The following is a 20,866-nucleotide window of genomic DNA, read 5'->3' as shown; positions in this document are numbered from 1 at the left end:
ATTATTTGTTTGTCCAAACGATAATGACCACCTTGAAATATTATATTATTAGAAGGTAATTATTGTGTTGTATGAAAAACAATATAAAGATACCTAATTTACTTACATTTGATATGGTTTTCAGGGTCCACATTTAGAATTCAAAATAAAACAGCTTTTTCTAATCAGTCAAATAGTTTACTCTCTTATCTATTGTATTACAGTCTTAGACAATCTCTCTTAAGTTTTTCTTGAGATCCAAATGTTAAAATTAATGTACTTTAAATCACAAAATATGCTTTGAGCTTCATTAAATTACTAACTAGAATCACAATATTTTCAGTAGAACCTCTATTAACTTACTTGAGATTATATAAAAATTCTTACTTAAACCTAAGAAGACACTTTTTAACTCTTAAAAAACAATAATATAAAAAAATGCTATCCTTCTAGCTAAAACTGTTTAAATGAAAACGTAGTTAAAATCTAGCTTAAAAAGAAAACAAAATTTCTTAACGTAAGTTTATAGTAGGAGCAACTCGTACTGGGAAGCAAAAGGTTGAGTTTCGGCGTCCTGTTCCGTTAATTTTAGGTGCTGGTAGAATCATCTTGATTTCCTTCAATTCAACACTTGCTAGATCTGGCTCTAAAGGCATCCGAAACTTCATAATGGCTTTATTCAGAAGCCGCATAAATGACACTCCATAACAATCATTGCCCTCTATTTCAATGATCTTTCCGACGTAATAAACCTTGAGGTTTTTTGCAATAAACATGACTAAAACGTAATCATCTTCGGCCGGTCTTCTAGTCAGCTTTCCGAAATTTCCTCTTATTACTGAGAAGTCCTCATCATCTTCATACACTTCGTCCATAACACTTTTGTCATTAGATGGTTCGGGCATAATTCCAGTCTCTTCTTCAGTCGTATATTCATTAATATTATTTTTATTGAAACTCCTTTTTATCTTCTTCTTGGGAACAATCTTTTTTTCTTTGTTATCTAAAATCGCTTTACGTTTGACCTCCATAGCTTTCGCCTTATTTTCCTTGCCCTCTTTCTTATCATTCATACTTTCGGTCAGAAAAGTAGACGCATTTTTATCGACTGATGAATTTCCGATTCCAGGTAATTCACAATTTTGTCCTGAAACTGATGGCTGGGTGGTATTGGTTTCATCATCAGAATCCTCACCATATACTCTCTTGTAAATACTAGCGCGTCGAGTGTCATGCAGATTGGTGTATGAAAAATCACCTTGTTTTGAAGATTTTAAGTTGATAAGAGGTACGTCATCATCGCTAGAAACGTCTTCACAAAGATTTAAGTTTAAAGGTATCACAGGATTCAGTACCACGTTGTCGATTTCAGGTTTGTCTTCACAATTATTGACAGAGGATGAAGCGTTTCTTGCAGCTTGTGAAGGTAAGTACATCTTTGGATGCAAGCATTCGCAGAATGCTCGTGAGCAGAAACAGCTCAAATTTCTGTGCATTACTTGACCACGAATCCTTGAAAAGATTTGGTGAACATCTTTGGTTCCAGGCAGAGGGATGAGATCATTCGGAATACATCTCTGGACGTTGTCAATATTTTCTTTGGTGATGTAAAACAACTTAATCTTACTTGATTCTTGAAGAATTGTGTAAAAGCCAAATGCGTCAATAATGTCATTTCCAGTAGCCACCTTTTTGTCGGCTTCTCGTTTTAAATATCCTCCTATCCCATCAGCTGGACCCTTGCCATGGCCAGCTTCGAAAAATGACCAGCTGAAAGCTTGAAACCCATAATCAAATGTCTTTGTGCAAGCCAAATAAAAATTTGCCTTTTGGCGATACTGTGAAAACGGGCCGTCAGAGAAATAATGAATAGTGTCGATGTCCCCGTAATTTTCAATTATATGTTTCAGTATCGGGTCTAAATGCGCCCATATTGCAGCCGGTTGATGTATATTACACGGTGATATAGTGCAAAATGGCAAAACTTTGTGCTTTTCATCACTGTCATATACATACGCGACAACAGTGTGAAGAGTTATTTGGTTACGTGATCCACCAAAATGATGCGCTTGAATTTCTTCACTACATTTAGCGTTGTAGTTTTCGCTAAAATCAACCAATATTACCGCTTCATTTGGTCGAATCTCGTCAATACTTTGCCGGAAGTTCTTGTTCTGTGTTTTCATATTAAAAATATGCTTTTTTAATGTTTTCAGATCCCCTTTAAAATTCTCGAGCATATCTTGTATCGTGTCTTCTATCAGTTTTTTTACATTCTTTATAGTTTTAATTCGTTTCCCTTCTTTGAAATAGATTTCCTCTTCTCTCACCCATTCCAACCATTGTATTTTGCCTTTAACATTTTCGCTGTTAGTTTCTATTTCTTTATCATGACACTGAACACAGACTCCATACATACAATCTTTTTGATTGCTGTTGCAAACTGTTTCCATTATCAGTGCGCCAGTATCTATTGCATTAATGACTCCTTTTCGTCTTAAAGCCTTGAACTTATGTTCGGCATTTGTGTGTGTTTTACAAAGACACATGTCTCTTCCATTTACTGTCGGTCTAAGTATGTAGAAGGGCCGGTGTTTTGTAAAATTGAAGTATGAACATTTGACGCCCGGATTCTCAGCCTTAAAAGCCTTGAATAAATTTTTTAACGAGTCCAAAAGGTAACGTTTTTGTACTTTCTCTTGGCCCCTAGTTACGGTTTCTTTTTTTCCAGCGGTATTCCTCGATACGTCATCCCTCAAAAAGAAACATTGAATTTTTTTTCTAAGTTCTGTATCTTCTCTGCGTCCTGTTATCTTTGCCTTGAAATGTCCTTTTGTGAACCCCAAACTGTCCTTTATAATTGTTGTCTTTTGCCGTGCATTTGTAATGTTGTCAAATATATTCTTCACCGTATTTTTTTCTTTTCTATTCTTTATATTTTTGTATCTTTCTTTTATAGCGTTTGTTAGGGTCCTGTATTTAATTTCTTCTCTGGCTTGTTTTTCTTTTGCTTCAAGTGCTTCTTTAGCCTTACGATGAGCTCTTTTCTTATATTTTTCATATTTTACCTTCCACTTATTTGCTTCATTTTTTAGTTTCAAGTTTTCTTTATATAACTTGGTTCTATCTCTTCGAATTTTTTTTCTTCCTCTCTTTTTATGTATGGAGTTCAAAGACGCAGCAGGAGAAGAGGGAGGTGGAGTGGATTCATGTTGTTCATGAGGTAAATTGATTTCCTGCAAAATGGATGGAGAGCTGGGAGGTGTATCGTTAATGATATTACGGACAGCTTTTGTTCGTCGTCTTTGTTGTTGTTTGCGCAATTTCCAAATTATTCTGGAGTTATTTTTTTCCTCCGGCTCCATATTCGCAACCAACTTTTTATTTTTGTGATAACTTTCTCTTTTTTTTCTTTTCCGTTCAGCCAATTTATCTGGGTCTGCTTTAAGCCTTTCTCTATAGCGTCTTGACTTTTCTTTCTCCGACAATCCCATTATCTTATCTAAAAAATGTAAAAATTACAATTAAACTAGACATAAAATCGCGTAATAAAAATGTATTCCCGAAACAGCCGAGTAATAAACAAAACATGAACTATTTAACTGCTAAAGTAAGTTTTAAATAATTATTGTCCTAGGGACAACCAAATTGTCCATGGGACAACCACTTTGGTTGTCCAAGTGACTGGTTGTCCGTGGGACATTTTTAAAATTTTGAGTCGCCAAGCAATTACTATTGTTATTTTATATATTAATCTCAGCTCACACTAAAATATAGGCGAAAGCGCATCTCGTGTAGTATAATTGATGACAATGCATCAAGTACTTACGTTTTAATCACAGTTGTCCGACGGACTGACAAAAAAGCCACCCACACTCACCAACGTCGCTCGGACGACTGTCGCCGTAATTTTATACAAATCAAAATGGCGTTTGAGCCCGACAGATATCTATTGTGTTTGGCTTGTTGTTTAGGAGTCTACCGCGCCACCTGTGTTTTGGTTCCATAACTAAATTACGGTTGTCCGTGAGACCTGTGCCATGTAGGTGATATATGGGGACAAAAGTAAAATGCCTGAAAATCGTATTATATCCAATAAAAAAAAATTGTTTGTATGTTTTGATGTTAATAATTATGAACTGAAACAAGAAGTGAACTTGGTATTTATGTTCGTGATAGTATGTTTTTCGTGATGCGAAGTTTGTTAATGCATTGTGGCTTGGGGACAAATGTGATAGTACTGGAAAATTGCATTTAGTCTCTTGGACAACCATAAAACTACGCACAAATTAATAAAACAAGTAAAATATTGTTCACAATAACGCTAGAAAATATTAAAAGGAATATAATTAAAACCAATTTAACTCTTTATGATTTAATATTTATTAATTATCGTTCAGGGACATGATGAGTGTACCGTCGGACCAATAAAAGTTGATCGACCCAGGTACATTACAGTGCGATAAGGCTCTCTTGGCACTTGAATGACATTGACAGGGGGGCGCTGTTGGAGAACAAAGGCTTAGAATATTCAAACAAGAAAGGGGACACTTGACGGCAACGTTAGTTCCAATTTTCGCCACGCGCCAAAAAAGCCTTATCGCACTGTACTTTCTGCCGGGTACTGTACTCTCCTCTATTATTCAATATTATTACGCACTTCAATCATTATAATGTAACGAGACTGCGCTTATGTATGTGAAAGTTTTTTTCTCGATTATTTCAAAGATCGTAGCCGGATGGATGGAACGCCATCCGGTTGTCATAGCAACCCAAATACCTCGGCCGTCTATTACTTATACTCAGAATGACTAATTAAAACAACTTGTTAGAATCATGCTCAGTCTTAAATATTATGGAACGCAATTTATGTTAGGTAATGAGTGAAAAAGCGGTGATAAGCTAGTGGTTAAGACGTCAGCCTTCTAGTCGTGAGGTCCGGGTTTGATATTGGGCACGCACCTCTAACTTTTCACACTGATGGTGTCACTTACTTTAATGGTGAAGGAAAACATCGTGAGAACACCTGCAACCTGAGGTGTGTGAGGTTTGCCTATCCGCAATGGACCAGCGTAGACTATGGCCAAACCCTTCTCATTCTGAGAGAAAACGTATTAATGACGATGATGAACGAGTGAAAAGACAGACTACCTACTGCAAAATGTATAAAACTTAATCGGTAAGTATTTATTTACGACCTACCTACTCGGTACTGATTAAAGTCCCTCCTAATAAAATGCAGTTTCCAGCAAAAACTGTAACGACATAAAAATTAACATCACTTTTGGAAATAGAAAACTTTAAGCAGCAATTATTAATGAACCTATTGGTAGATACAGTAGGTATGTAATGCCTTTTTACCTCTATGAAGAGAACTTTAAGGTCCTAATTTTATCGACAATCCTTAATCAGTAATATTGCTGTTTAGTTCATCTTTCAAAAACAATATATTCTAAAGTTGAATAACCTCTCACTTGATTGAAACAAAAAGTTTTTAACAGACAACAATTACACTTTACTTCTGTTTTTTGCGCTCACATATTAGGCTTCTATTGTTTTTTTTTGCTACTTCTAATGTTTTTCTGTACTGTAGATACTTACAGCAATTAGTACAAACCTAACCTGTGTTTAGTATTTTGTTAAGAAGGTCATATTCTGACTCAGAGCACATACTTCAGAAATACGTTACAGTTTCTCGGAAAAAACTTTAAATAATATTTTTGCTATAGGTACTTAACTGATTCGTCGGATCGGAGTGATTTGAATAATCGTGTTTAAAAAAATAGTTTCAAGCAATTTAAATGAGAGACGTTCTCAAAGGTATGTAAAGTCTGCCAATCTATACTTGGTGAGCTATGGGTCTAAACCATTTTCATTCTGAGAGGAGACCCGTGCTCAGTAGTGACCCGGCGATGGGTTGATATGATGATGATAATAGCAATTAGTACGAACCTAACCCGTGTTTAGTATGTGGTTAAGAAGGTCATAGTCTGACTCAGAGTTCACGCTTAAATGAATGCCAGAAATATGATACAGTTTCTCGAAAAAACTCTAAATAATGTTCTTATTCGACGGATTGGGATGATTTGAATAATCGTGTTTAAATCGTTTTAAGAAATTTAACATCACTTGCTATAACGTTGAAGGAAAAACGTTGTTAGGGATGTCTGAGAGTTCTCTATAATGTTCTCAAATGTGTGAAGTCTGCCAATCCACACTGAACTAACGTACATTCGGCCAACTATGGCCAAACCCTTCTCATTCTGAGAGGAGACCCATGCTCAGTAAAGGGCCGGGGATGGGTTGTGATGATATGGTACAAGCCGTAAGCCCAACATAACGACATATAACATAAACAGTAAAAATGCTCGATTAAATCTTTAAACAGATATTTGTGGACACAATCTCTAAATTAAACTAAATTAAGCTCACGACGAATTAGCCAGCTGAAGTGGCAGTGGGCAGGCCACGTCTGCCGCAGAACCGATGGCCGATGGGGCAGACGTGTTGTCAGCAAGCGCAGTGTGGGACGACCTCCAACCCGCTGGACTGACGACCTTAAGAAGATAGCGGGAAGTTTGTGGATGAGGAAGGCGGAGGATCGTGTGTGGTGGCGTGCTCTTGGGAAGGCCTATGTCCAGCAGTGGACGCAAACAGGCTGATTGATTGATTGAAGCTCACGACTTCGTTCGTGGACTACACAAATTTCAAATCCCTATTTTACCCCCTTAATGGTTAAATTTTCAAGAATCCTTAGCAGACGTCTACGTCATAATAGCTATCTGCATCCCAAACAGCCCAATCTGTCCAGTGCGTTGAGCTGTGCGTCGATAGATCAGTCAGTCAGTCAGCTTTTCCTAGACAAATACATATATGATTATTGCTTACCTAAAGGCTATATTTGTCGCATCGATAACTTTATGATACCCAATGTATATTTTAACAGGGTTCAGCTACTTTTAAGCACCTGACCACATTCTTACGATAGCCACCACTACCTACTTAGTAAGTTATGTTCTTTGTTATTATAAGTTAACAGCTTTAAACATAATTAATAATTATGCGAGACCAAAAGAGATTGTGGACTTCCAAAAAAGGATTTTAATGTATTATGAAAACTCTACGTATTAATTATTACACTATGTATGTGTAGTATGCACTAGCTTATAATATAGCTTATGCTCGCGACTTCGTCCGCGTGGACTACAAAATTTCAAAACCCTATTTCACCCCCTTAGGAGTTGAATTTTCAAAAATCCTTTCTTAGCGGATGCCTACGTCATAATAGCTATCTGCATTCTGCATGCCAAATTTCAGCTCGATCCGTCCAGTAGTTTGAGCTGTGCGTTGATAGATCAGTCAGTCAGTCAGTCACCTTTTCCTTTTATATATTCAGACGTAGTACCTACTCTGCTTTAATATTATAATACTTACTTTACATAACTCGAGATGTGGTGATGGAGAAGAACGTTAGCTGTGTCATGGAACATTACTTAGGTCTTCTTCAGACACACGGACAGACAGATTACAAAGTGATTCTATAAGGGTTCCATTTTTCCTTTCGAGGTACGGCTACGGAACCCTAAAAATCAGCCAAGTGCGAGTCGGGCGTGCACACGATTCACGAAGAGTTCAGTGAAAACAGTAGGTAAACTCCTTTTTTGGCGGTCGCGTAAAAAAGTGACAACCGAGTAACCATTTTATTTTTAGGGTTCCGTACCTCAAAAGGAAAAACGGAACCCTTATAGGATCACTTTGTTGTCTGTCTGTCTGTCTGTCTGTCTGTCTGTCAAGAAACCTACAGGGTACTTCCTGTTGACCTAGAATAATGAAATTTGGCAAATAGGTAGATCTTATAGCTGACATTTGGGGAAAAATCTGAAAACCGTGAATTTAGGGTTAGATCACACAAAAAAAATTAAATTGTGGTCATGAACTAATAATTAGTATTTTCAACTTTCGAAGTGAGTTACTTATATCAAATGGGGTATCATATGAAAGGTCTTCACCTGTACATTCAAAAACAGATTTTTTTATTTTTATGCGTCATAGTTTTTGAATTATCGTGCAAAATGTCGAAAAAATACGACTGTAGTACGGAACCCTCATTGCGCGAGCCTGACTCGCACTTGGCCGGTTTTTTTATGTGAAGATGTCAAATCACGTTTGTCCGTCCATACTAAATGGTTAATTTACTTTAACGCTCATGTCATGTTAGTTAAACTCACGACACGTTAACATGAAAAGTTATACTTTTTTTTATTTTTTTATTTTTTTATTATTCAGATACAAGTTAGCCCTTGACTGCAATCTCACCTGGTGGTAAGTGATGATGCAGTCTAAGATGATAGCGGGCTAACCTGGAAGGGGTATGGCAGTTTTTATTAAACCCAAACCCTTTGGTTTCTACACGGCATCGTACCGGAACGCTAAATCGCTTGGCGGCACGGCTTTGCCGGCGTACTACACAGTACGCGGCCGAAATGTACATCGACCTTTAGAAGGAGATAGCAGCTTTGTAGAGCACTGTCTCTGTCGTTGAGACCGACAAAACGTCATAAAGGTATCAGTGACAGAGGCAACGCTCTACAAAGCCGAAATGTCATTCTAAAGGCCGATGTACATTACTTTCGGTCGTAGTGTAGTAACTAGGGCCTCTCAATAAGTACACCTCGACTATGTAAAAATTCTACTGCATTCTAACTCGTGAGAAAAATAATAATCATCATCAATTTGCATTCTCGACAGCATTTAACTACAGAAATGACATAATCAATGCATTGTACAAGGCAGGGATCATTGGTTTTGTTGTAAATCATTCCGAAGCTATCGATTAATGCCTAGATAATTTAGTCTTTAATCCGTCGAGATAATGAATAGTTTTCCTTATGAGATTAAACATGTCCCTATGTGGGATCATCGTATCGTATAAGGCCACCTAATTAATGCAATGCACTTCCGTGAACCCCTTTACATGGAAAGATAATTATGTCGTTTTAATTCTATCGCTCGATTCGATCTAAGCAGTGATCGTTCCATCATTCGATAAGCATAGTAGAGCCACTGTAGAAATATACTTAAACTGATGCTCGCGACTTCTATTCTTTTCTCGAACTCTTTAATTTTTCGGGATAAAAAATAGCTGTACTTACCAAATTTTATCAAAATCGGTTGAACTGTTAGGCCGTGAAATGCTAGCAAACAGACACAAATTTCACAGCCCTATTTCACCCCCTTAGGGGTTGAATTTTCAAAAATCATTTCTTAGCGGATGCCTACGTCATAATAGCTATTTGCATGCCAAATCTCAACCCGATCCTTTTCCTTTTAAATATATTTAGAAGATTACTAGATAATGCTCGCGACTTCGTACACATGGAGATACATTTTTAAAAATCCCGTGGGAACTCTTTGATTTTCCAGGATAAAAAGTAGCCTATGTCCTTCCCCGGGATGCAAGCTATATCTGTACCAAATTTCGTCATAATCCGTTAAACGGATGGGCTGTGAAAGGCTAGCAGACAGACAGACAGACACACTTTCGCATTTATAATATTAGTATGGATTCAGTGATCGAAGCAAAGTACGAAATCCACGCGGACGAAGTCGCGAGCATCATCTAGTAAAAAATAAAATAAAACTGAAAACTCGGGGCTGAAAACTACAGATCTAATTAAATTCGTACTTTGCTGCGATCTAACTGAATTTCTGAATTTCTCATATATCTAAAACCAATGTAACTAACAACGGTCTAGACTTCGCATACTAATAAAAACTTTCACCGCTTTCATATATCCTTTGGATTTCTTAATTGATCGCGGTTTCTATTCTTGCAAGAAGTTTTTACTTAGGCTTTGTGGAAATATTCCTTTGCCTTTGTCTTATCAGACGAAGTAATGAGCGCATTGCGCGTCTTTTTTTTTTTTAAAAAAAAGAACTGCAGCATGCGTCTGTCTGCATTCTTGCCTTGATGGGAATTGAAAGTATATGTACGAGTACTTTGTAGATACATGCATGAATAAGTACATTATGTTTTAAAGTAAATGGTAAAGTTACACGAAACCAATGTAAAGTGGAATAGTTCCTCTCAACTAATGATTTTAATTTTTAAGCTTACTTCGTGGTTTCGGGTATATATAACGATTAATTTGAAGTATTTATTTGTTAATATTTCAACCCAATTGCACGGCGGGACTGCGGTGCTGCGAGAGATGAAATTCGAGCTGTCATAGACAGTAGCGAACTACCCTCTTTCTTGTTCTTTTCGCTAGAACTTCACGAGCTGTCCGGCAAAATACACTCACAACGTCGCTATTAATGGTACGTCACCGTTTCTCGATGCTTAATACATGAGATAGGCGATATCGCTTTCCCGCTCTAACATATATCCATCTCACTTTATCCTATAGCGCTGTCTCTCTCCAACCCCACCACCAGCAGTGATTCTAGTGTTCACGAGTCACTATTAACTTTCGATGTCGTACGATGCTGTCTTGGTTTGCTTCAAATTAATCGTTGTATGTACCAGTTATCTACATTAAAATATGTTATCGCACTTATAATAAATTATCTCTGACAGAATTCACGTGATCTGTTGCATCAACATCTTGAGTCGATGGTATAAATACGGGTGGTTGATGGTTTTTAAAGCAGTCTGCGTTCAGACGCAGACTCATTCGACTACTAAATGCTTTTGCGTTTAAGTCGCCATTTTAATTGATTGGTTGTAATAGTAATTTTGTGCCCTGATCAGGTTAATGTTGTAGTTAGGTTCGTATAAAGAGTAAACCTCTCGGTAAGCCTCTACTCGTATGATCAATGTCTGCGCGCAAGTTTAACAAGAGAGGGCATTCCAATAACCAATCCAAAAATAGCTTATAATGCACTGCCTTTCTGTCTGACTTTTAAACTCACTTCTGGTACCCTTTTAAATGTAGTTCCTCTCAAGCTACCCGTGCGAAGCCGTGGCGAGTCGATCGAGAAACGAGTTCTGTATTTTATAAAATCATACTCGTATTTTACGTAAATATAAAAAGATCGTAAAGTATCGATTTTACTGCGATCAGCGATACACAATCTCGCGTGGTCCCCGGTTTTTAGTTCAAGGTGTGTTTGTATATTTTTTTTTATTATACTCAATTGATAGCAATTATATTGCCTGTACCTACTGCCTACAACTAAAATACCTGCCAGTGACCTAGTTTAATTTTACATTAAAAATATTTTTACCGAATGGAACATAGGTCAGTTTTCTCTGTATAGATTAGGATGATGGAACCCGGCTACAAAAGGAAAAAAAGTTTGAAAACTAAAACTCGACTACGATCGTCTTAATAAGCGCTGAAATATTAACGAAATATTAGTTTTAGGTTTTGAAAAATCCCATGGGAACTCTTTGATTTTCCGGCATAAAAAGTAACCTATGTCCTTCCCCGGGATGCAAGCTATCGCTGTACTAAATTTCGTCAAAATCGGTTGAACGGATGGGCCGTGAAAGGCTAGCAGACAGACAGACGGACAGACAGACACACTTTTGCATTTTTAATATTAGTATGGATTTGGTACAGAGGCAGCTTGCATCCTAGAAGTTGACATAGCCAACTTTTTATACCGGAAAATCAAAGAGTTCCCATGGGATTTTTAGAAATCCTAAATCCATGCGGACGAAGTCGCGGGCATACTATAGCACAATAAAGGAAAAAATTCGAAAACCGTGATATTGTGGTGACATCACAAAAAAAAGTTAAACGTAGTTTTAATTTTGTAATTTTTAACATTTGGTTTATATATTTTGTTTCTTTGTTTATGTTAATAAACTTTTATTTATTTATTTTAGTGATCACGACCAATTAATTAATTAACTAAATCAAATCAAGATAGCGCTGTCCGTCATTAACTTGCTGTGTTGTACAACTGTTGGAGCGATAAAATTTTATTTATACTGGTTTGAATTTCTTGTACGGAACTCTTCGTGTGCGAGTCCGGCTCACACTTGATCTGAGCAGAGAAAATGGAGAATTTACTACTTCCAAGTGCTAAGAGTCCTTTTTGCAATGAAAATAATGATTTGTAAATACGGAAATCGTTATAATGAAGGCACTCAGCAGTCAGCGCCATATAGATCATGCAGAAAGTTTCAAATAATTCATAAACTGATGCATGGAATTTTAATCCCTAACGCTGTTGTTATACGATATATTTTTGGTTGCAAATTTTTATTTGGGGTTTCTCAAATTTGACAGTGCAATGACACAAAAGAAACATACCTACCCTAACAAATAAAACTATTTTGAGTCTTATGACGTGGGGTTAGAGTTGTTATTCAAATGGTCCAGGCAGGTTTTAGATTTAATTTAATGCGTGAAGGAAAACTACCCTTCAAATTAGGGGTGGCAACTTTTTAACTTAGCAATAAATAAATAAGTAATCAAAATAAAAAAATATGTATCTACTTAAACAGTTTTAAAGTCACACGGATTTAAACAACTATAAATATATATAAAAGGAAAAAGTGACTGATTGATCTATCAACGCACAGCTCAAACTACTGGACGGATCAGGCTGAAATTTGGCATGCAGATAACTATTATGTCGTAGGCATCCGCTAAGAAAGGATTTTTGAAAATTTAACCCCAAGGGGGTGAAATAGGGGTTTGAAATTTATGTAGTCCACGCGGATGAAGTCGCGAGCATAAGCTAGTGCATTATATTATATCAATGCAAAAAGTGTGACAAGTGACAACCCTATACCAAACGTTGGAACATTTACGTTTAAAGTAAGACAAGTTAATAATTTCATCATTAAAGGAATGGTATGTCTCTCGCATCTTAATTATTAAGTATGCGGTACTTACGGCAACCAATACCTGCTGATTACATAACTTTAAACGCTGTGATAGCCTAGTGGTTAGGACGTCCGCCTTCTAATCGGAGGTCGGGGGTTCGATCCCGGGCAAGCACCTCTAACTTTTGGAGTTATGTGCGATTTAAGGAATTTAATATCACTTGCTTTAACCTTCCAGTCACCTTTTTTTTTCTTTTATATATTTAGATTGTTGCATTCTAAAAATACATGCTTCCTGAATAGGTGCCTATTCCTTTTATCACGACAAGAGGACTGTACAAAATTGTTAACATAAACAACGGCGCTTACATCTGTTATCTCTATTCGAGTAGGGAGCGTATCGACCCGCGCAGGCCTACCCCAAAACTGCTGATAACGGTGTAGGGTCGACATTGAACCTTGCCTACTAGCGGAAACGTATGTACGATATTTTTTATAAGATGAAGGAAAAACACCGAACAAGTGCGGGTTGAATTCGCGTGGTCTCTCCACGCGAGTTCCTTAGTTGAATAGTTTTGTCGGAATAATTTTATTACAGTTGGACAGACCGCTCGGACGACGGATGGCAGGATGCCAAGACAATTCAATAAACAACCCTTTCGATCAGTTATCTGCAGTTGAATCCGTGAAACCCTTAAAATAAATAACGGAAGGAGACTTACTTAGCAAGGACTGCCTAAAAACTAGCTTAAACTGACACAATTATAAGCTAAATTACGAGAAATGAGGGAGATAGATAGAAATAAAATCACAGTTTAACTCAATTTTGTACAAAATGAAAGCTCCGTTGAACAGTTTTGTTGGGATAATTATATAACAGTGCGCTCGGACGACGGATGGCAGGATGCCAAGACAATTCAATAAACAACCCTTTCGATCAGTTGTCTGCAGTTGAATCCGTGAAACCCGTAACGGAAGGAGACGCACTTAGCAAGGACTGCCTAAAAACTAGCTTAAACTGAGATAATTATAAGCTAAATTACAAGAAAAGCCCTCTTTTCTTGTAATTTAGATAGATAGAAATAAAATCACAGTTTAACTCAATTTTGTACAAAATTAAAGCACCTTTGAACGGTTTTGTCGGGATAATTTTATTACAGTCCGCTCGGACGACGGATGGCAGGATGCCAAGACAATTCAATGAACAACCCTTTCAGTTGTCTGCAGTTTGGGGTAGATCTGTCTACCCGTAAAGCCCGTGAGATAAACTAAGGTAGGTAAAAGCGGGGACCAATAAATTGTAAACTATTTGAAACTTTTGTCAAACGCCCTGATGCTACGGTGATCGCTCTGACAGGAGTATTTGGGAATTTAGGAATTCCAGATGCCGCCAAGCCATTTTATGTTCCGGTTAGATGTCGCGCAGAAACAGTACAGTATAATATACTTTAGCTTTAGCTGGATACTTGCAAGTATGTGGAATCCAGTGGTAGATGCATGCAAAAAAAGACAGCATCGTACGACATCGAAAAGAACAAGAAAGAGGGTAGTTCGCTATTGCCCTTGACAGCTCGAAGTTCATCTCTCGCAGCACCGCTGTCCCGTCGTGACCACGACCCGTGCATTTGGGTTGAAATATCGACAAATAAAAACGCCAAATTAATCGTGGTATGTACCCGTTATCTACATTAAAATATGTCGTTAAATCACGAAATAAGCTTAAAATCACCGTATATTTATTACAGTTTTACGAGTGTGTCCTTAAAAAAGCGATAAAATCGTCAATCTCGTCTGATCGCATGATTCGAATGACAAAAAGGCAGCGGGTGTAATGAGTTAACTGCAACGAGACCGACATTCGTGACAGAATGACTGCGTTTCGGAGAATATCATTCAACGGCCCGAAGATTAATCTTATTTAATACGACGACACGATAGTTTATTGCTTTACGACTGTCGCTTACCAAATCGTATCTTCGTTTTAAAGAACATTCATTTTAGTTTGATTTCTTAAGTGTAGCTATTCAAATACAAGCATACTAAAGAGTTTTCGAAAAAACCAAGATTAAAAACAGAGTTAATTATCAATTTAAAATGAAATTAAATCAGCATTTGGTATATATTTTAATTTATTCTATAAATTTAATTAATGAAATACTTTTCTTACTGCCCGATCCTTTAATTTAATTTAATTTAATATAATTAATTTATTTTTATGGAAACGAACAGTTACTATTAAATGAATAGTTAGTACGTATATAAAAAACTTAAACCTAAACAATCTCTAATAAAAAATTAATACTTATTACAAAGTTATGTCTACACTCTACAACTAAATGAGTGGGTATCATGGGCACGCGCATGAAAACAAGAATGATCCTTCGCACCACAGTTTTATTTTTACTAATAATATTATTATTTATGCAAAAAATAAGAGATTCCTTCTTTCTTTCTAAAGAAGGCTTTAAATTAGCCGAGAAGATCGGCCACTACGAGACATAAATCTCACGCCCTCGTATCGTCGATTCTAAATGACAAACCGAAGGCGTGCGAATTGTTTTTATTGCATTTTTTAAGTTTATGGCGCAGAGGAATCTTGCATTTTTATCCTTTGAGTCACTCATCCCGCCGCGCCGGCGCGCGGCTCTGAATTATAAATGATGTTCTACTTATATTGTTTTTTTAATAAGTTATCAATCACTTTTATTATGCCGAGTGCAAGCCCTGGGGGTCATGGGTCTTAACTAGCCGGTGCTGCACGACTCGAAACTGATTTTGAGCAGTATGAGATGGAAAAATGTGCCTATTCGCACTTCGCCAGCGCGTGGTGAAATAATATGGTTTAAAGCCATTTCATTCTGAGAGAAGAGTGAAGACCTTTTGTTGAACCTTGAGCTGAGATGATTATGATGAAGACTGATCATCAGTAAGACGGATTCTATCGTCTACGTGACATCCTTTCTTAGCGGATGCCTACGTCATAATAGCTATATGCATGCCAAATTTCAGCCCAATCCGTCCAGTTGTTTGAGCCACATGAGTAGTTAAACAGATGAGAGTAGTTATCTATTCGTGTGGTATATTAGCTTGAGCTATGCGTTGATAGATCAGTCAGTCACCTTTTCCTTTTTATATATAATATATATATTCAGATATGTACTGCTAAGTCTAATCGTGTAATTTGATTGTCAGTTGTTGAATTTGTAAGAATAATTGATGTAAAGGTGAATTCATTAGATACGCAAAGTAAGACGAGGGATCTAAAGACCTAGACCATGGATTTGTAAAATCGAAAGTCTGATGATAGAACTCCTGCTGAAGCTATGATAGCCTAGTGGGTAGGACGTCCGCCTTCTAAGCGGAGGTCGGGGGTTCGATCTCGGGCACGCACCTTTAACTTTTCGCAGTTATGTGCGTTGTTATTAATTAAATATCACTTGCTTTAACGGTGAAGGAAAACATCGTGAGGAAACCTGCATGCCTGAGAGTTCTCCATAATGTTCTCAAAGGTGTGTGAAGTCTACCACTCTGCACATGGCCAAAACCCTTCACATTCTGAGAGGAGACCCGTGCTCTGTAGTGAGCCGTTGGGTTGATCATGATGATGATAATAGAACTGATAGATGATGGTCGCCAAAAGTTTGTTTCAGAGAAAATTGATTTCGTATTTCATAGAATCAGAGGTGGGAAATGTGCATTGTATTCATGAATGGCGACCAAAAAGACCAGTAGTGTCTTAGCCTACATTATAACCTGAAGCCACCCCGTCTAGACGTCTGCACGTCTGCAGCGCCGCGCATGCGTACGACTCTGTGCTCGCTGCGTTGCCAAAAATCGACGTGGGTAGATTTTAGGATAATAAAACCTTTATAAAGCTTAATTGTACCTACCTAGACCTTTGACGACCGTCGATCTCCCTGGCGCAGTGGTAAGCGCTATGGTCTTATTAGTGGGTCCCGGATTCGATTTCTGGCAGGGATTTGGAAGTTTATAATTTCTAAATTTCTGGTCTGGTTTGGTGGTAGGCTTCGGTCGTGGCTAGTTACTACCCTACCGTGCCGCCAATCGATTTAGCGTTCCGGTACGATGCCGTGTAGTAAACAAAGGGACATGGGTTTATTTAAAACTGCCATACCCCTTCCAGGTTAGCCCGTTTCCATCTTAGAATGCATCGTCACTTACCACCAGGTGAGATTGCAGTCAAGGGCTAATTTGTATCTGAATATTTAAAACAAAAACCTATTTTAAGGTAGAACTTAAGTAACATTTAACATCATCATCAGCTTAATCAACCCATCGCCGCGCCGGCTCACTGCAGAGCACGGGTCTCCTCTCAGAGTGAGAAGGGTTTGGCCATAGTCTACCACGCTGGCCATGTGCGGATTGATAGACTTTACACACGTTTGAGAACATTATAACATTCATAACATTTTTGACATTAATTCTGACTCTTTGTATAGGTTTCTTGAGTAGGAAGTATTATCTGTAATCTTATTGATGTTTATATTTTTATTTTGTCACATAATGTTTGTAAATGTTGTATTAACTTATAATTATTGGCGACTACATTTAGTAAGTAATATTTTCAGAATTAAGTTTTTTTTAAAATGTATTAGTGTAAGTAGCCGTTAGTTAATTTAATAAATAAAATAAAATAAAATAAAAATTATGGAGAACTCTCAGGCATGCAGGCTTCCTCACAATGTTTGTGGTATTCAATTACTTAAAACGCACATAACTTTGAAAAGTTAGAGATGCGTGCCCGGGACCGAACCCAATTCACCAAAATTATCCACCGATTAGAAGGAGGGCGTCCTAACCACTAGGCTATCACAGCTTGTATAGGAAAGTGCAAAAATTTTTAAGAGAAGTTTTCCTAGCGCGTTCCCCTGTGTTCTCCCACACAAATGCAGTTTGGTTAGCATATGAATATTAATTATTAACCAATCAAACTCTATGAAATTTTGTAAAGATATTCTAGAAACTTAAATATATTCTGTGTCTCTGGTTTGCCAGGTTTCCTTTGTTTGGAAATTACTTACGAGTAGTATTTAGTGATTGACTTCACAAACTTAGGTTGCGCGCCGATTTGCTTAGAAACATTGACTTATATATTACTTCGTATGGACAGGGCTATTGAACAAATAAAATGGCACCGACTCAGTGGTGCTTTAACACCAATGCAACCTCAGTGACGTCTGATATCAAACGGGTCGTTCATTAGTATCTAAGAGGTGGCGCTGATTTATTTGGTTTCTAAACCGTGATAAATTTTGTTCGCTTGACCATATCTTGTAATTTATATCGATGCCGAAATCCGAATAAAAAAATTATTTTGACTAGAAGTGTAATTACACCGTTTTGTTAGCCAGCTACTCAATTCGTGTCAAATAAACGCACCCATATTATTAGGAACGAAACTTGTACCTTCTAACTCGTAAGTAAATGCAGTCATTTTCTTACACTATTTATCTTCATTCGTTTGCTTTAAAACAACAAACAAAGAAACAAACAGAGAACATTGTAGCCCTTGTTAAGAAATTAATCGAACATGGCTAGGGTTGCCACCTAGCTGTTTTTGAAACTAATATCAGCGTATCGAATACTTATATAACATAAAAATAGTAATGCTACCAATTTAGCGAAATCAATTTGACCAATGTTTAGATAGTAATTTGAACTTTACCTTTACTAGAACCTATCGCCAGCTCACTACTAAGCACGGGACTCTGAATGAGAAGGGTTTGGCCATAGTCTATCACACTGGCCAAATGCAGATTAGCTGACAATTTACTAAAAAGAGAGTTATTTTTACTAACATCTGATGACCGTTTTAATTGTCGTCAAACGATATAGGGACGTCCTCTGCTGAACATTTGTCTCTTATAGGGTCTTTCATACGTCACAGTCTTGCACTGTCCGATTCCAGCGGCTTCCTGCGATTCTTCTGATTTCACAAGCGGAAGAATCTGGGAACCCTCCTCAGAAAACCCCTACCATTATGTGATTAATGGAAGGGTTCAAGACCCTGACAAATTTTTCCTTAGTATAATGTTTTCAGAGTTTATGTATGTTTATTTATTCCACCATAACTTCTAAATGCTTGGACATATTTGGATGTATGGGGTATCGTTAGGATCCTGACATCATCCCGAGTGATCCTGGCTATATTTATTTTTTTGAAAAAATCTTTTTTTTAACTTTTTAGTACGTTTTTTGGCAGCACAGTCGTGTTTTTTAATTACGCCTTGCTTATGAAATAAAAAATTGCACGAAGTGGCAACCCTAAACCCAAATGACGTCATGGCGTGCGAACTGAATGCAACGCGCGTTCGTTGACGCGTCAATCGTCATGTTGAAAAAATAAATACAGATCTTTTCTGCGCTCAAACTTGAAATGCAAACAAATAGGATCAACATTAATTCTTGAGTTACTTTTTTTTGTTTAAAGTTTAATAAAACCCTATGATATGACTACTCATCTTCAAATCTTTTGAGAGGCAGACGGTTTCCAATGTTCCACTTTTACGTTCTTTTTAAGGAGAAAATTGTATTGGATTGAAACACATTTATTAAGAACTAGCTGATGCCCGCGGCTTCGTCCGCGTGGATTTAGTTCCGATAGAGATAGAATTCCGTGGGATACCTTTAATTTTGCGGGATGAAAAGTAGCCTATAGGTAGATAGAAAATAGATAGAAATACTTTATTGCATACAAAAAAAATATGAAAACTAAAACTAAAAAAATATTGTATGCATAGGCGGCCTTATTGCTCACAACAATCTCTACCAGGCAACCTTTGGTGCCTATGTCACTCTCCAAGTCTTTAGGTATATCCATGCAAAAAACACGTCGAACCGTTGCGACGTGATTGAAGGACAAACCAATAAACCAACAAACGAACACACTTTCGCATATATAATATGGGTATTGATGCTGATTCTTTCGAGAAGAAACAGAGTTTCAGAGCAAAATCCCAATGGTTAGGATTTAGGTTCCAAAACTCACTATCCAGAGATTACCTTACCTTCACACATGAGTACAATGGTTAGGTTCCAAATTTTCTGACTATCTATAGATTACTAATGTAGAGATACACGCAGCACAATACATCACAGACAATGCTCGTCAGTGCATAACATAACGCGTTATACAGTCGACCGTGTGTGTAAAAAGTGTAAACTAGCTGAGTTTAGCTGAGCATAAATTAACATCGAGTATCTGTTACCCGTTGCGATCTATGACCATGGGTACAATGGTTAGGTCCCAAATTTTCTGACTATCTATAGATTACCTTACCAGTTACCTTCAGAGTAATCAGTCTGCAATCTACTAATGTAGAGATACACGCAGCACAATACATCACAGACAATGCTCATCAGTGCATAACATAAAGCGTTATACAGTCGACCGCGTGTGTAAAGTGTAAACTAGCTGAACTTAGCTGGGCATAAATTAACATCGAGTAGCTGTTACCCGTTGCGATCTATGACCATGAGTACAATGGTTAGGTCCCAAATTTTCTGACTATCTATAGATTACCTTACCAGTTACCTTCGGAGTAATCAGTCTGCAATCTACTAATGTAGAGATACACGCAGCACAATACATCACAGACAATGCTCATCAGTGCATAACATGAAGCGTTATACAGTCGACCGCGTGTGTAAAGTGTAAACTGGCTGAACTTAGCTGAGCATAAATTAACATCGAGTAGCTGTTACCCGTTGCGATCTATGACCATGAGTACAATGGTTAGGTTTCAAATTTTCTGACTATCTATAGATTACCTTACCTTCGGAGTAATCAGTCTGCAATCTACTAATGTAGAGATACACGCAGCACAATACATCACAGACAATGTTCATCAGTGCATAACATAACGCGTTATACAGTCGACCGTGTGTGTAAAGTGTAAACTAGCTGAGTTTAGCTGAGCATAAATTACACCGAGTATCTGTTACCCGTTGCGATCTATGACCATGAGTAGGTACTCGAAACCTCAGATGGACGCTGGAGCGTGCTTGCCTTATGGCAGATTACACCTACCGAGTAGTGAAGCGAGATAGTAAAATGTCACTCGGCCGAGACAGTGCTGTGGC

General features: G+C 37.5%; 2 protein-coding genes across 2 annotated transcripts in view; one reads left to right on the top strand and one right to left on the bottom strand.

Moving 5' to 3' along the window:
- Nucleotides 1–20,866, top strand: part of GEFmeso (Guanine nucleotide exchange factor in mesoderm) — a 115,519-nt gene that overhangs the window by 3,425 nt on the left and 91,228 nt on the right. The window lies entirely within an intron of this gene.
- Nucleotides 488–4,408, bottom strand: LOC138404101 (uncharacterized). Its single transcript, XM_069507319.1, has one exon. It carries the CDS (start codon nucleotides 3,471–3,473, stop codon nucleotides 492–494), a length of 2,982 nt encoding a protein of 993 aa, XP_069363420.1. The 5' UTR covers nucleotides 3,474–4,408; the 3' UTR covers nucleotides 488–491.

The sequence above is a fragment of the Maniola hyperantus genome, chromosome 25 (genome assembly GCF_902806685.2).
Source record: "Maniola hyperantus chromosome 25, iAphHyp1.2, whole genome shotgun sequence".
Classification (NCBI taxonomy): Eukaryota; Metazoa; Arthropoda; class Insecta; order Lepidoptera; family Nymphalidae; genus Maniola; species Maniola hyperantus.
The sequence above is the reverse complement of the archived record's forward strand: the minus strand, read 5'-3'. Positions and strand labels throughout refer to the sequence as shown.

Bases quoted from the DNA above. Each gene is read 5' to 3' on its own strand.
- LOC138404101 (XM_069507319.1), bottom strand. From the start codon at position 3,473: ATGGGATTGTCGGAGAAAGAAAAGTCAAGACGCTATAGAGAAAGGCTT.